Genomic DNA, 16,522 nt, shown 5'->3' on the forward strand with positions numbered 1-16,522 from the left:
TGTACGCCGTTATATAAGATTACTAGCTATACTATAGCCATAAACACCGTCATATTCGCTCACAAAAACGATTCCCACTACACTTACAAGTAATTATATTTATTTTCAGAAGTAGAGCTAAACATTTAATTGTAAACAAGACCGTGCATAGCTTGAATTATTCTTTGACAAAATTAGTATAGTACTAATTTTCTCGTGTGAGTGTTCAGTTAAAAAAATGTGATGTCATTTCAGCATAAATTATTACTAATACAATAATTCGTACTTAAGTAAGTTTCCACAGGGAGAAATGGCTTTAAGGGAAATAAATAAGTTATCAGGAGAATCCCTGTACAAGGTCAAGAACATCATAAAGTGTATCGAAACCTTTTAGATTGTAATTGGTTTATGTCCAGGTTTTTAATAAATATATCAACCATTTGAATGAATCTCCATACAATTTCTCGTGTGAGTGTTCGGTTAAAAAAATATATGATGTCATTTCAGCATATTATTAATACAACTATTCATTTCGTTGATGGAGTAATTCAGTGTGCTCTAATGACCAATGTGCCAAAAATGAAATGGCAATTTACTTACAATCATTTTTGGGAGGAGAAGGGATTTAAAAAAAATAAGGGAAAAGGAAATGGGGGGGGGGGGTTCTTGAATTTCGAAAATACATAATAAGAAAGTGTATATCAAGAAAGTGTGGAAAAGCTGTTCATCGTTCAGTTATTTTTTTTAAAGATTGTTTTGGAGGAGCGCTTGAACTCCCTCCTGTAAGAAAAATTTCACTCAACGATCCATTTTCCAAAGTAAACAAAGTGAAAGCACAATGCGCGTTTACCCGTCTGACAGTAAACGCGCCGCCATTGTTCGGCCGCGCATTCGTGCACAAACACGGCGCGATGTCCTATCCAGTCTGTGTATATGGAGATCAATGCCATAGACATACAGAACCTATGAGTATGACCGTGAGGTTGCAGACCAGTAAATAAACTTCCATAGACCCCAATGGTAAATGCTCCCACTTCAGAAATTCGGGGAAAATACTCACAACTCTCCAAGGTGTTCGAGACACACATCAAATTAAAGCTTATTTATTCATCTTTCATTTTCTTTTTCAAAGTAAAACTTCATTTACAGAGGGACACAATGAAAATTTGGACAAAGCAGTTTGTGGTGTCTAATCTTTTCTGTTTATTTTATTTAGTACCTCAATAAAAGCAAAAGCACCTGTTACAATGTTAAGTACTGAACTAGTACTGTTGTCAATTCAATACAAGAAAGAAAAATTATATATAGTGATACTATTTTATATCATTTTTATAAATTTATTACAATAAAACATGAAAATTCAGATTCATCCTGAAATGTATCCCCAACATACAGCCTAAGAGGCAACTTCACAGAGATATTTTGCAATGCTTGTTGTAACACATTGACTTGTTGATTAATTTGGGAGAATTAATTATATTTTGTTAATCATATCTTGGTCTCTTTTTTGCCTTTGCTTCAAAAGTCATGATTCCTGTTTGCATTACTTATTTCTTTTTTACTTTTTGTGTATGACTGCAGTTCTGCGCTATCAGCTTCGGGCAGGAACAATCTGTGATAATATTGCTGAACAATCTGTGTTAATATTGCTAAGTATTGCAGTTCTGCGCTATCAGCTTCGGGCGGGAAATAATAAACAAGCAAGACTTGTTAACTCTATTAGGGCATGCATTGACTGTATAACATTGTATTACATTGTATTACATTGTATTACATTGTATTTATTCACTGACGAATTAATAAAACTTTCTGACAGATTTACTAAGACTATTGAATTGTTATAAATGCTATCTATCTCACTCTCAAAGTCCCAACTTATGTTCTACATTAAAAAATAAATCCACCACCAATCCATAATTACTCTGATAGACGTCATTCAACTCTGGGTGTCTTAAGTGACAAACGTGGTTCCAATTTCCAAATTTTGCTAGATCTCTCTCTTCAAATCTTATGCTACGGTAAAGCTTTTAAAATAAAAGCAGAAGTTTTATCGTCCCTGCATGATAAACTACAACTGCAAATCATCACTGACACCACCAACTAGTAACACCCTGTGTACGTGCTCTACATTACCCCCAAGGACCGACACACAAAGGGAGAACAACAGATCCTTTCAGTCCTCAGGAGTTGGGTCTTTTGTTGGAAACGGTCCTCTGTAGTAGGTTCGTGTGCTTAGTCTATAGGAGAGTGTCATATTACAAGGACAAAGGGAAACACAAAGCATTGTCCTTGAGAGTATAGTAAAACAAGAGTGTGTGCACTGTTATGTATCAGGGGTCAATTTCCTGGAGCTACTGAGCACAGATATAAATTATAATTTGCTTAGCAAAAAATTATTACCAGCCAAAATGTCATAAGTCCACATGGCTATTCACTGGTTCTCAGCTAATTTTTGCCGAGCTCATAAGTCTGCTTGACAGTATTTCCACAAAATTGGGCTCAGTTTCCAAGAGGGTAACGGCTCTTGGCATAAGTGATGATATTTGCAATTCATCAGCACCATCTTGTAAATACAGCGTTTACACTGCAGCCATGTTTGAGGTGTGTGCTTTTGTTCAACAGGGATACGCATGGGCAGACCTCTTGTGCATTCATTGCTAATGGATTAACACAACAAAACACACCTCCAAGATGGCTGCCGAGTGCAATCAATCTATAGGCGTAGCGCTGGTACAGCGTGTGTGGTTGAGGTGCTCATTCAGCCTTCCCTACAGACACGAAAGGTAGAATGCCAAGTTGCTGCAAAGAAATGTCACATTGAATTTGTAAGTATACTTCAATTTTTCTGCACATTTCCAAAAAAAGAAGAAATCCAGAAAAAATTTGACACCATGAAAAAGAAGAGTAAGTGTAGTATGCATATTTTCGTGATGAACCCACGCAATCTTGAACAGCTGCTTAACACACACATTTACTGAGCATAGAAAATGTTTACTTATCAATCGTAGGTTAGCAGCAAAAATGTGAATAGATTTCAGCTGAACTGTACTCATCACACACATTTTCTGAGCTCTATTTTCAACTGAGCAGTTGAAAGAAACTAGACCAAGACAATAATACCTGAGCCAGATATTTCATTCACATGTCTGCGTACATGTTAGGTGGGGCACCATTCACAGTTGTACATTTCTTGCATACCAATGTCAAGCCGTGTATCCAACACTCGTATTGATACTCATTCTTGATTTTTATTATACTACCTCATATATTTAAGTACGCAGGGACTCAAAACTTTGAAATGTTGATGAATAATTCTTACCCATACAGTGGCCTTGCGTTTCAGGAACCTGTTTCGTAAATAGCAGCTGTGAAACAAAAAGTATAGAATTCAAAATTTGAAAAAGTGCTTTTGAGTACCCAAGAATTATTTTGTTTTGTTGTGATGGATTTAAACATGCAACATTCTGAATTCATGTAAATGAAGTAAGCTAACAACCTTTTGAAATACACGTGTTCAGGGAGCACATTCTCGCGTTGATCATTATGCGTGGCTAACCCCCTCCCTACCCTACCCCCCCCCCCCATCCCCCCCCCCCCCCACCCCCATTGTAAGTTGTTATTTTTATTTCTATTTGTATTATTATTTTTTTTCTTTTTTTTTTTCTTTTTTTTTCATGGGGAGGTGTTCAACCCCCAAACCCCACCCCCACCCCCTGTCGCTATGCCACTGAGTCTTTCAACCTCCTAGTTCAAGCTTTTCTTTTTCTACTTTCTTCTAAAGAATTAGCGGCATAAGGGATTCAAGGCTTGGTGGTGAAATGAGTTATCTTGATTCCACATACCTAAACATGATGTGTCCGTGGGTACCTAGCCCAGCCAAGACATGCCACCACCCATGGAGCTGCAAGACGGCACTGGCTGGAGCAGGAATGGACTCTCGAGATTGCCTGGACAATAAGTCAAAAATTGATCACCAAATCAAGATAAAACAGAAAGTTGATTTCACTAAACTCTCGCAACGTACAATCAGCAGTTGAACTAACAAGAGCAACCATGTTATGATCAGTCATATGTTTGCATTGGGTTCAGTGAGCCATTTCACTAAACTCACCCTAAGTTGGACGCATCTAAAGTGTATTCTAAGAAAAAATCAACAACAGTTTCATGAAATTACTCTACAAACAACAGAGAGTCATTGGATAATTAACAATGGTGGTTGGGTTTTCTTTCTAAAGCGTTCTAAATCACAAAATATGGGAGATGGTAATCATGAGTTGACAGCACTGTTATTTAGCTTTTAACTGCAATCTTGAACATACATTGTACGAAACTCCCTTTATGTACCTCTTAGACTAATTACATATGATCTCATGACATTGGTCTTCTTTTAATCATCTAAACCTTAGTCTGAAAGACAATGCTTGTGCAATGAAGACCCAAATAGCTTCTGTGATGAAGTTATCAGCATCATCTACCAACTGATAACTTCACTGTGGGAAGATTACAGGGAAGTTGTTCACATTCTGCAAAAGAAATACCCAAATACAATGGGCATATTTCGGATACACTTCCTGCAACTCACTCCAAATATTTATTGAGATGACTCCAACTTCGAACACAGAATTAATTGCCTAAATTAACCTCAATTAAAACAATGCACTTTTGGGTTTTATTTAGTCTTTGGCAGGTGTAATATTGAGCCAGTACACACGCTCATCATTTCTAACGAACTAAGTTTCAAATGATAAAGCTGAAGCAATGGCAACCAAATCAAAATAAAATACAAGGTTCTAGATTTTGGGAAAAAATTAAGAATTATAAAAAAATGGCATACCTAAGTTGTGCGCAGAAAACATTGTCTATATTCCACAAGAAGAACCCAGTGGCATATATCACCAGCGAATACACAAACAGGAAACCTGAATACTCCTGCTTGCTGCAGACAGAAACAGAGAGAAAGTATGATCAAAATATTACCAAGTGAGCAGTTTATGATGAGTTATTGTATAAGTTTGATTTGTTGTGCGGCATAGGGTAATCTCTTCATTTGCATTGACACCATGCGTTACAGCCATCTATGAGGTGTGTGCTTCTGTTCCACAGGGATATTGTTGATGTACCCTAACGTGGCGCGGCCCCCAACATGGCGAACTTTGATTTTTCGCCTCTAGTGCCTTGTTAGAGCAAAATTGTTACCTCAAATTTCACAAAAAGTGAAATTTCATCAAGCTCTAAACCTACCCGCTTCAAAGTTCTAGGGAAATTCTATTTTGGCGTAATTTTCCGATTTTTTTTCAAAGTGCACAATTAAATGAACCCTTTTAAAATTTGCCCAAAAATAAGAAAAGGAATTTGTTGACAAACTTGTAGTTGTGTATGTGAGTGGAGATAATAATGGTTTATCAGAATTTATCAACTTTAAAGAAATTCGTAGACGTTAATGTGGGATTTTCCAAGATTTGTTCAAGTGCACCACGTTAGGGAACACTCGGCCGAAATTGTGCCCAATTTCCGGACGACACCGTTGATGAATTTCAGACTTAATTTCTTGACACTAAAATTGTTCACAATGGTTCAACAGAAAGAATTATTACGGTAATAGTACCAGTATTAAACTTAATGAATTTGAAGTTTTTCTACGGAGAGGTTTGGCAACACTGCATGAGGAAATTCGGGGGGAAACGTCCAAGTGCGCCACATTAGGGAACACCCCTATATGGGTCTTTCCACACTACAATACAATATTGGAAACATCAATAACTATTCCTTATGTTTGCAAACTGTGACCTTTTATAGTTAGCCCAGACATGGTTAACAAAAAGTGCCACTTAAGGTTGCCAAAGAAAGAGCCACCATATAGATTTGAAAAGCTCAGTTGATAAAGCACCGAGCTACGGCATTCCACAGGTTAGAGGTGTGAATACCGCTTCACAGTCCATTTTTAAGACTGAAGGCTGACCTAGTTTTCTTTCCCTTTGTGGATTATGAGCTGAATGAATTGACTTACTTGACAACAATACAATATACGCCCCGGAACACAAGCGCCAAGACCAGAAGTGCATAGGCTGTCTGTAAAAAAGATCAGGGATTAAAGTAGTCTTTAATCTTTGTCATTATGATGACGATGTAACCATCATTCATATTAAACTAAGTTTTACAAATTCAGGTTCAATGTGTGCTTCTGTGATCAGTCGTGGGGCAATTCCATTGTTATGGACATTACATTCAGAGCCATTACATTCTGACCAATTTGAAACAACAAAATAAACTACTTGTAGTAAAAGCAAATTTTGTATATTTGGCACAGCTCTAGCTTAGGCCTTAACAATAAGCCTTTTCGGAGTTCCAACTGCGTATTCATAACCTGTGACAACGCGCATTATTTGTCTCAAATGGCCTTTGACATCATTGCGCCACTGACTTTACAAAAAGGCTGTTTGTGCATTGTGGGTACTGTCAAAGGGCATTTGAGACAAACAATGTGCGTTGTTACAGGTTACGAATGCGCGCAGTTGGAACTCCGAAAAGGCTTATTAACACAACATGATTAATGTAATGTTAGCTGATGTAATTATGAGATATAAGCACTGTAAATGACCGTTACAGACGTAATGCATAAAGACATAGGTTTTGACTTTCAGTATGCAATGAAAACACGAACACCAAAAGCTACTTCAATGTTATGGAAACATTATGGGTTTATCAAAACCCATAATGTTACATCAAAACTTACATCAAAACTTACATCAAAACTTTATGGATGTAGTATCAACTCTGTAGGATGTTATCAACCTTACCCATGGAACAATTTTTAAAAAACATACTGAATCATGTCATTCTAAGTTCTGTGTGATATTTTTATATAATATGAACCTTTCTCTCTGCCTGATAAAAAAAACCTCAAAATAACACTTTCATTTTGCATGTGAAAACGTGTGGAAATTGTGCATGTCAAAATGTCTACCTCAAATCTATAATTTTTGTCCCAAAACTAGTTTTTGGGGGGACCAAAAAACATTACATTTTACCACATTGTATCTCACTGGAACACTTCTCAAATAAAAGCCTCTTTTTGACCCCTTTCATTTGCAGCCACGCCCACTTTTGCAAAGAATTGCCCCTTGGCAGAAGTTATTTATTTTCCCTTTTATCTGCATTTTATCAAACATCTGGACAGATATTAACCCTAACCGCCCTGAATCCTTCAAAATCCTCTTTGCCAGAGTGGAGGAATTTGAAGGATTGAGGTTGCTTGGCAAAAGTGCGTTACTGATTTCATAGGATGCACTTTGTCAAGGTCTTGGGCCCGACCTTGTGTTGCTTTTTGCTCAGCCATGCATAAATATAAGCCTGGATTATGCTTGAAATCCTCCGTACTGCTCCAGGATGTCAATGGCCAAGCCTCAACATAATGACAGTCACTGCCACAGGATTTTGCAGGATTCAGGCAGTGGTCACCCCTCCATGGACCATATTCAAGAAATAATGGAGGATTGAGGCTATATGCTATTTTTCCATGAGGCCAACTGGAGGATTTTGGAGGATTGAGGCTACCACCTAGCAAAAATGCCTAGGGAGTTAGGGTTAAACAATGAGAAAACAAATCAAACCAGTTACCTGATGGAAGATAGGCTGTTTGGTGAGAATATAAATAGCAGTGACTGACGTTGCATACACAAGGAGTAATAGTGCAAGGGGATAGTTATGACTCTTGGGCTGGGCATTGCTTTCATAGCTGAACAGAAAATACAAAAATTGTTGACAAAAACATTGAAGGACTCTATGCAAATTATACACAATGTCAAAAAACAAACAGAACTGTTGGGAAATAATGTGGATTTTAAATATTAACACCACCAACAGTGCATAAAATCCAAACAATGCACATAAAGCAATCTATATTTGTACACAGACCAATCCCGGTACGCCATCAATTCTATAACGGAGGCCCCCTTCAATGGCGACAGCATTGTCCAAACTATTTTTCAGACAATGAGTCACGGGCCGTTGCTTTCTACAATAGCGTGCACAATGGTTTCTCCATTGAGAGGGGCCTCATGAGTGTACAGTGATGTGCCCAGATTCGTCCACTGTGTACAAAATGTACTCATAAGACACCAAAAAGACAATCAGATTCCCCCCCCCCCCCCCCCCCCCCCGATGTATCTTATCCTTGCCTCTATCTGGCACTCCCCTAAACTCACAATTGTTCATACTTACAAAGCATAAACCAGCACACATGTCCCCCATATCATTGGCAGTTCATCTAAGAGCTATGGAAACACACACGAAAAGAATGTATGACCAAAAAGACACAAGAAAATCTTTCAAATGAGGTCAAGGACTGATACATTGTGTACAAAACATATTAAATATATAGTCCATCATTTGTAATTTGTGCATTTTGTTCATTTGAAGCAACATAAGTGTTCAAAATCTAATGAAGGATACTGAACAACTAACCTGATGAAGTTTCAGCTCAGCTTCAGCTGTATATTCCGAGAAAAACAGCATTCTATGATCTCAATTTCAAATCAAAAGTTGCTGAATGTTTTGAATTGTTTTGAATTGCAGCTACACGCGATGTCGTGCACTGATCCGACGAATTATAGCAACCGCACGCGCCTGTGCGTCGTGCCAATGCTTTGTGCGCGCTGCGCCGAATAACAAAATGAACTACTAATTTAAATTTTTCTACGGTGCGTCTTAAGACGCACCGTTGGAAAGGCCTTCTTTCGTTGATTACTTCAAAATGATAGCTTGCCAGAAAGATCAATTTCACAGGGAGTTTAGTCCACTTACTATCTTTCAACAAAGTATGTTTTTCAACACTAATACGCCAGTTACTTTTTCGGATGGCTGCAAATGATGGACTATAGCTTTAATAAACGTATCATGTTACACTGTCCATCACCTTACATTATTATTCACGCTCGTAGAACACAGAAAATGTAGGGCATCTGTACTGTGGTCCCTTATGCATTATGACACTTAATGTTTTGTACTTCATTATTCTGTGTTCCACTCCACTCGCATAACAAATTTATCTTAACGCACAGTAAAGATGGAATGCACACGCTGTGGTCACTCTTCAGTGGTTATCCTATTACACTTGTATAGAGCAGGGAGAGTGCGCATATCTTAATATAGCATGATACGCTGAGTGCAATATGGACTGTGACTGGATCAACCAATCAGGATTGAGGATCCAACTTTGCTTGAAGAACAAACCAACATATGTTTGAATAATGTCCCCATCATCAACGATTAACCCTAACCGCCCTGAATCCTCCAAAATCCTCTTTGCAAATTGGAGGAATTTGCAGGATTGAGGTTACATGGCAAAAGTGCGTTGCTGATTTCGGAGTATGCACTGTGTCAAGGTCTTGGGCCGGACCTTGTGTTGTTTATGCTCAGCCGTGCATAAATTTAGTCCTTGATTATACTTGACATCCTCCACACTGCTCCAGGATGTCACTGCCTTTGCCTCAACCTATTGACAGTCATAGCCGGAGGATTTTGCAGGTTTCAGGCAGTGGTCACCCCTCCATGGACCATATTCAAGAAATAACGGAGGAATTTGCAGGATTGAGGCTATATGCTATTTTTCCATGAGGCCAATTGGAGGATTTTGCAGGATTGAGGCTACATCCTAGCAAAAAGGCCTAGGGAGTTAGGGTTAATTAATGCTAAACACACTTGTATCGACTGGTTCCTGTCACTTACCTGCATTTCATACAGCAGGGTCATATGGAAGCACCAGGAACCCAGACCAACAGCTGAAAACAATAATAATAATAATAATCGTAGACTTCGTAGTGCTTATATAGCACTATCCATTGTATCAACAATCTCAAAGCGCTTTACAATTATTACCCCGTAATAATTATTACCCATCAGGCCATGAGACCATGCGGCAACCGGTCTTCAACCCTCACGGACACCCATTTATACTCCTGGGTGGAGAGAGGCAATTGTAGTTAAGTGTCTTACCCATGGGCACAAACACCACGTTCCTGGCAGGATTCGCACCATCGTGGAGTCACGCACTGTAACCAAGGGACCATGGCGTTCTACACAGAAACTTACAGATTTTTTTTTCATCTGAAGTAACTTTCACAAATCTGATGCCAAAATTGGATGTGCAGCTTGTGAAGCACTAGTATGCATGTTGGTTGTGACTTATTCCAAACTAATTTTTAGTTTCTCTGAAAGAGAATTTGCTTACCGATATTTCTTACGTTAGGCACCGACTTTTAAACGTTTTGCGCACAGTGTGCAACTAATTACACATTTAATACAAGGAATGATAAAACAAGCTGGCTTTCTTCATCTAATTTCAAATTAGTCTCATTTCTGTATTTGAACACCACAGCAAAAATCCACAATGTCGAACTTAATTCTCTCGACTAGAAGGGAGAGCTCAAGTAACAATGATTCGAGCTAAGAAAAAAAAACACCCCAAAAACCCAAAACAAAACACAACCAACTTACAGAGGAAGGCAAGACAAGCCCAGTAGAATCGTCGCTCCACATTGCAGAATGAGAGGTAGATCATGGACATAATTGGTGGAACAATCATGGCTACATTACTCACTGTGTTCCCTGCAGAGACAGAAACAAATTCTTTTACATGAATTTTAGCATGATTTTGTCACTTGTATTTCAATTAGAAGACAAATGTGGGCTAGAAAGTCTTTACAGTCTACAAATGAACAGCAACTCTAGAGAAGAAAACACAGGAATTTCACTTTCTGTCCTTATTGTGGGTATGTGCCTCATCAGTTGTCAACTGGATGGTTCTAAGATTTTACTTCACTTTAAAAGTGAGAGCAACACAATTCTGTCCTTGACCCAAAAAACCAACATTGCCCAACAAAAACATCAGATTTCACCCTCAAAATGGCCTACAAATTACTAGATACGCCACCTGAGGTACAAATAGACATCGATAATTAAGATGGTTGTACTGAAGTTTACTTACGATCCAGATGAAAAGTGAAATTTCCTGTTCAATTCCGAGAGCTCCCCTTGCGATCATGAACACGTTAAATTTCCGACTCGTGTTAATGTTTGAACGATGCAATGTGTTCTTCATGCCCAGCGTACATTCGATGGTCCCCGTATCCCGAGTGCGATTCCGTTACCGAGCGCGCGTGATGCATCGATTATAATGAGTAACTGGATCACGTTTGTAAACACAAGTACATTTCGAACGATTATAGGGAGTCGGGAACTAGCTTGAACTGGTAAGCCCATAAAATCTGCCCTAGTTCCCAACTCCCTATTATCGTTCGAAATGCACTTGTGTTTACAAACGTGATTCAGTCTACTTATTATCATAATAGATGCATCGCGGCGCTCGGTAACAGAATCGCACTCGGGATAGGGGGACCATCGAATGAACGCTGGGCATGATGACCACATCGCAATTTAAACACGAGTCGGAAATTTAACGTGTTCACGATGGCGAGTGGAGCTCTCGGAATTGAACGGGAAATTTCACTTTTCATCCGGATCGTAAGTAAACTTCAGTACAACCATCTTAATCATCGATGTCTACTTGTGCCTCAGGTAGCGTATCTAGTAATTTGTAGACCATTTTAAGGGGGAAATCTGATGTTTTTGTTCGGCAATGTTGGGTTTTTGGTAGTACGAGTAACTAGGACTCTACGAATCGCCTTTTTTAACATTTGGACATGGTCGGGCGATAGTAGAGTCCTAGGTACATAGCCTAATTCGGGCGATTCACAATGCAGTGCGCCACCAAGAGTTTGCCACGGAGAGTTAATTTTTCCCAGTGCATTGTGGGAGATGGTAGACATATTCGCAGCACGGGACATTTGAAATTGTTCGTTTTTCTCCGGTGGCGCACTGCATTGTGAATCGCCCAAATTGCGTTACTTATAAATTGTTTTGACCATTTTCATTCGTCCCCTAATCAAAATCTTCAGATTTCACCCCCAAAACAGTCTTCAAACTGTCTTATGCGACCCTGAAGGCTTCAGTGGGAATTGGAAATACAAATGGTGGTGGTTAGGTTTACATACCTTTTGGAAGTTCTAAAAGAGAAATTTCACCTTCAATTCAGGAAACATCCTTCACACATGCCTTGTTTGAGGCTGCCATTTTGAATTCAGGAAAAGTAGACTGGTGCATGGCTGGCTACACTGTTTCCTGGCAAGCATCAGACAGACCAATCACAGGGCACTTTGATTTGTCACCTGACCAATCACAGGGCACTTTGATTGGTCACCAATCCAGGTGACCAATCAAAGTGCCCTGTGATTGGTCTGTCTGATGCTTTTCCTGAATTCAAAATGGCAGCCTCAAACAAGGCGTTTGTGACAAGGATGTTTCCTGAATTGAAGGTGAAATTTCTTTTTTCTTCCAAAAGGTATGTAAACCTAACCACCACCACTTGTATTTCCAAATCCTACTGAAGCCTACAGAGTTGCAAAAGGCAGTTTGAAGACTGTTTTGGGGGTGAAATCTGAAGATTTTGATTGGGGGTACGAGTGAAAATGGTAAAATAAAGTTATTAGTAACACAATAAGGCTATGTACCTAGGACTCTACTATCGCCCGACCATGTCCAAATGTTAAAAAAGGTGATTCGTAGAGTCCTAGTTACTCGGACTAGGTTTTTGGGTCAAGGACAAAATTGTGTTGCTCGGCATATACGGATTAGCTTGGACCCTACTACGCCAGACCATGTCCGAATGTTAAAAAGGCAATAAGTTGGGTCCAAGTTACTCGGACTACAAAATGATAGACCTTCAAACTGGTGAAAAAAAATTTCGAAAAAAAAAGTTTGGTTGCAGTTGAATCAATTTGTATTTAATCCAGTGATCAGAACTGTCAATGATCCGGAAATGTCACACTGAATATAGGCCTAGATTAGGCCTAATCATCCAAAATACAATCGTCATGATTTGAAAATATTCCTATTTTCTAGCACTCTCCTAGTCCTAGTAGCCTAACTTGGACCCAACTTATCGCCTTTTTAACATTCACTATGTCCAAATGTTAAAAAGGCAATAAGTTGGGTCCAAGTTACTCGAACTAGCACTCTCCGGTGTCAGGTCAACTCGCCCCCTGGCCGACTCGCCCCTTACCAACTTGCCCCATACGGAAATGTCACACTGAATATAGGCCTAGATTAGGCCTAATCATCCAAAATACAATAGTAATGATTTGAAAATATTCCTATTTTCTAGCACTCTCCTAGTCCGAGTAGCCTAACTTGGACCCAACTTATCGCCTTTTTAACATTCACTATGTCCAAATGTTAAAAAGGCGATAAGTTGGGTCCAAGTTACTCGGACTAGCACTCTCCGGTGTCAGGTCAACTCGCCCCCTGGCCGACTCGCCCCTTACCGACTCGCCCCCAAGCCGACTCGCCCCCTTGCCAACTCGCCTCCTAGCCGACTCGCCCCCTGACCGACTCGCCCCCTGACCGACTCGCCCCTGGAAAATGATGCACCGTACGGGGACATCGTGAAAAAAAAAAAAAATTTTAATTAAAGACAGTAGAGGGGAACACATTGCCCGGTCGCAACGTGAAACTCAATGGGAGCCAAATTATTCGAACGCCATTTTGAAGGATTTCTGGTACAAATCCAAGCATCATTTTTTCGGAGTGCCCGTGGGGCCTGTGCGCCACGCCGCATAGCGGCTGGTCTAGCTATTTTGCAGTCCATTCACGGTGACTGCCGGCGTCAATGACCCGGCGTTCACCGTTTGTCAATGACATTACTTGTATATTTATCTCGACTTTATGTTTATTTTCAGCACAAACCATCTTTCACCTGTCGTTGTTTCGGTTAAGATTTAAAAGTGTTTTAGCCTGAAGGGAATACAGAATATGTTTTTGCTCTAATTTTCAGAAATGATTGATTTGAGGGTTAGAATGAATTTTATAGCAAATATTGTTAAACTGAATTGTTTGACGTTTTGTGTTTGTAGATGCTGGAAAACCAAGAAAACGTTTGTGTACTTTGGTTCCCTTAACTTAAGATGAAACGGAGCAATTTAGACGTCTGTGAATTGTAAGGTCAAGCTGGCATGTATACCAGTTCATATAGGCCCCTATGTGTGCAATTGATTGAAAAACATTAAATATGTTTTTAAGGTTTTTTCCCAACTGTCAGCTGACCAGCGTTGGAAATTTTTCTTGAAAATGACAGCACACCACATGCCATGATTTTACAGGATACTTTGGACTGTCATTAACTAAGAGCCCAGCAATAATGGTAACAATAAAGCATGCGCAATATCACCAATGAGTCCGTAGGCCTAGGCCTACTTCATAAAACCTCAATTCATGCTACATCGGCAGTCAACGTGAACGCTACGCACACAGGCCCCACGGGCCCTATGCCACGGGCACTCCGCGAAAATGATCAAGCGGTGCTATATCGGTAAAGCTAAGCTAAGGTGTTTCCAACCCAAATTCTTCATAAAGGATCAATAGTTTTTTGCATTTGTACCGGAAAACCTTCAAAATGGTGTTTGAATAATTTGGCTCCATTAAGTTTCACCATGGTTTCACGTTGCGACCGAGCAATGTGTTCCTCTCCACTGTCTTTATTTTAATTTCACGATGTCCCCGTACGGTGCATCATTTTCCAGGGGGCGAGTCGGTCAGAGGGCGAGTCGGTCAGGGGGCGAGTCGGCTAGGAGGGGAGCTTGTAAGGGGCGAGTCGGTCAGGGGGCCAGTCGGTCAGGGGGAGAGTTGGTCAGGGGGCGAGTCGGTAAGGGGCGAGTCGGTAAGAGGCGAGTCGGTCAGGGGTACTCCTAGAACTATGAGGCTCCACGTAGTGGAGCTACGTGGAGCCTCATACTAGTTCTAGGAGTAGGCCAGGGGGTAGCCCCATAAATGTGGCCTATTTACTGGACTGCCTCCGTAAACATAGGCCACACATCCACATGTACAAAAAACGTGTCGACTTTGCCAAATTTTGATTTTCACATTTAGGCTTACTTTTTACGTTTTTTTTGCTTTAGAAGCATTCTCACCCTCTATATAGGCTAATCAGAAAGTGCTGCCTTTTTCAGATGTCCATTTTTCGTGAAATTTCCAGATACATTTGCACACGTTTGCGTATCAAAATTTCAACATGAAATTTCACAAAAATTAAACATCTGAAAAAGGCAGCACTTTCTGATTAGCCTATATAGAGGGTAAGAATGCTTCTAAAGCAAAAAAAAATCTACAAAGTAAGCCTAAATGTGCAAATCAAAATTTGGCAAAGTCGACACGTTTTTTGTACATGTGGATGTGTGGCCTATGTTTACGGGGGCAGTCCAGTAAATGGGCCACATTTATGGGGCTAGCCAGGGGGTAGCTGGAGTTACCCAGCCCTGAGTTTTATCATTGGGTTGTCTATTAGGCAACCCAATGATAAAACTCAGGGCTGGGTAACTCCAGCTAGCCAGGGGGCGAGTTGACCAGCAATCCACTCTCCATACAAATGATACATGCCACAGACTTTGTATTCCGTTTTAGCCTAGCTGTAGTTTCCTTTCAAATGTTCAACAAAAAAGTACATCATTTTCCAAAAAGTTAAGAATGTTATTTACAAAATTCGGCAATGTACGGCGTCACAACGTAGTTCTCTTCGCACCAATCCAGGGTTGAAGTTGGCTTTCCCCACACACCATCCAGGTCCGTGAGCGGCGCCATCTTGATATCATCGGGCGCGGCGTGCGCGGGGCCACATGGTAACCGACCGGCATGGTGACCGTTTTAGCCGATTTTCGGCTACAAAACTGTGACAGATTTTGTTGTTGTTAAAAAACAAGATGACAGAAAATTTGAAAGAATGGATTTTTTCGGGGGGCAGATTTCTGGTAGAATTCTGAAAAAAATGGTTATTTGACACAAAAACACAGCAAATTTGAACAAAAGGTACATTTGTTTATAAAACTTTCGATTTTTTCAAACAAACCCGTGCATAATGGGACAGGTTAGCTGGTGATTCACTAGGAACGGGACTTCCTTGTGACGCAACCGCTTTTTGCCTGAAATTAAAAAAATTCATAACATCTTTAAGTCAGTGAAGATTGTTTATAATGTAATTTGAACCTTAATTTAAGGCAATATACTAAAACATCTGCATGTGATTTTAAGTGTTTAAAGTGTATTTCGAGTAATTCTAGGGAATTTGGCAGATTTTTGATCAATCTGACAGATTTTTCAAGTGCATGTAGCAGAATTTGGCCATGACGGTAGGGTCACCCTGCCGACCAAGTAGATACCTTTTTATGGACACAATGGTGTGGGTCGCGGAATTCCAACGTTGTGGCCACCCCCCCCCCCCCCCCCTCCCACCACCACCACCCCCTCATCCATTTACTTTCCTCATATTTTAGTTATTGGCTCTCCCTTTATTTTCACTAAAAAAGTTCTTTTATTTTCATTGATTTTCAGTTCTTTATCATCATCCCTATATAGCTTTACCAAGTAGGCTTATTTCAGCATTTAAACAGGATCGACTCACTTGATAACAAATTATGTTGTCAAAGTATTCAGCACGTGG

General features: G+C 39.9%; 1 protein-coding gene across 1 annotated transcript; it reads right to left on the reverse strand.

The window, feature by feature from the left end:
* Window positions 1-1,158: 1,158 nt before the first annotated feature.
* On the reverse strand, window positions 1,159-15,705 carry LOC119723778 (alkaline ceramidase 3-like). The gene is made up of 10 exons (XM_038194634.1): window positions 15,564-15,705; window positions 10,474-10,584; window positions 9,706-9,758; window positions 8,200-8,252; window positions 7,597-7,714; window positions 5,987-6,048; window positions 4,814-4,915; window positions 3,822-3,926; window positions 3,299-3,344; window positions 1,159-2,778 (listed from the first exon to the last, which is right to left on the reverse strand). Exons 1-10 carry the CDS (start codon window positions 15,664-15,666, stop codon window positions 2,734-2,736), a joined length of 798 nt encoding a protein of 265 aa, XP_038050562.1. The 5' UTR covers window positions 15,667-15,705; the 3' UTR covers window positions 1,159-2,733.
* Window positions 15,706-16,522: the final 817 nt, after the last annotated feature.

Source organism: Patiria miniata, unplaced genomic scaffold (assembly GCF_015706575.1).
Source record: "Patiria miniata isolate m_02_andy unplaced genomic scaffold, ASM1570657v1 HiC_scaffold_17, whole genome shotgun sequence".
In the NCBI taxonomy this organism is placed as follows: Eukaryota; Metazoa; Echinodermata; class Asteroidea; order Valvatida; family Asterinidae; genus Patiria; species Patiria miniata.

Excerpts from the sequence above, each read along its gene's own strand:
- LOC119723778 (XM_038194634.1), bottom strand. The coding sequence starts at position 15,666 with ATGGCGCCGCTCACGGACCTGGATGGTGTGTGGGGAAAGCCAACTTCA. Across the intron at positions 10,585-15,563 it reads GCCGTACATTGCCGAATTTT|GGAACACAGTGAGTAATGTA; the intron begins GTAAATAACATT and ends CTGTCTCTGCAG. Across the intron at positions 6,049-7,596 it reads AACAGCCTATCTTCCATCAG|ACAGCCTATGCACTTCTGGT; the intron begins GTAACTGGTTTG and ends TCTTTTTTACAG.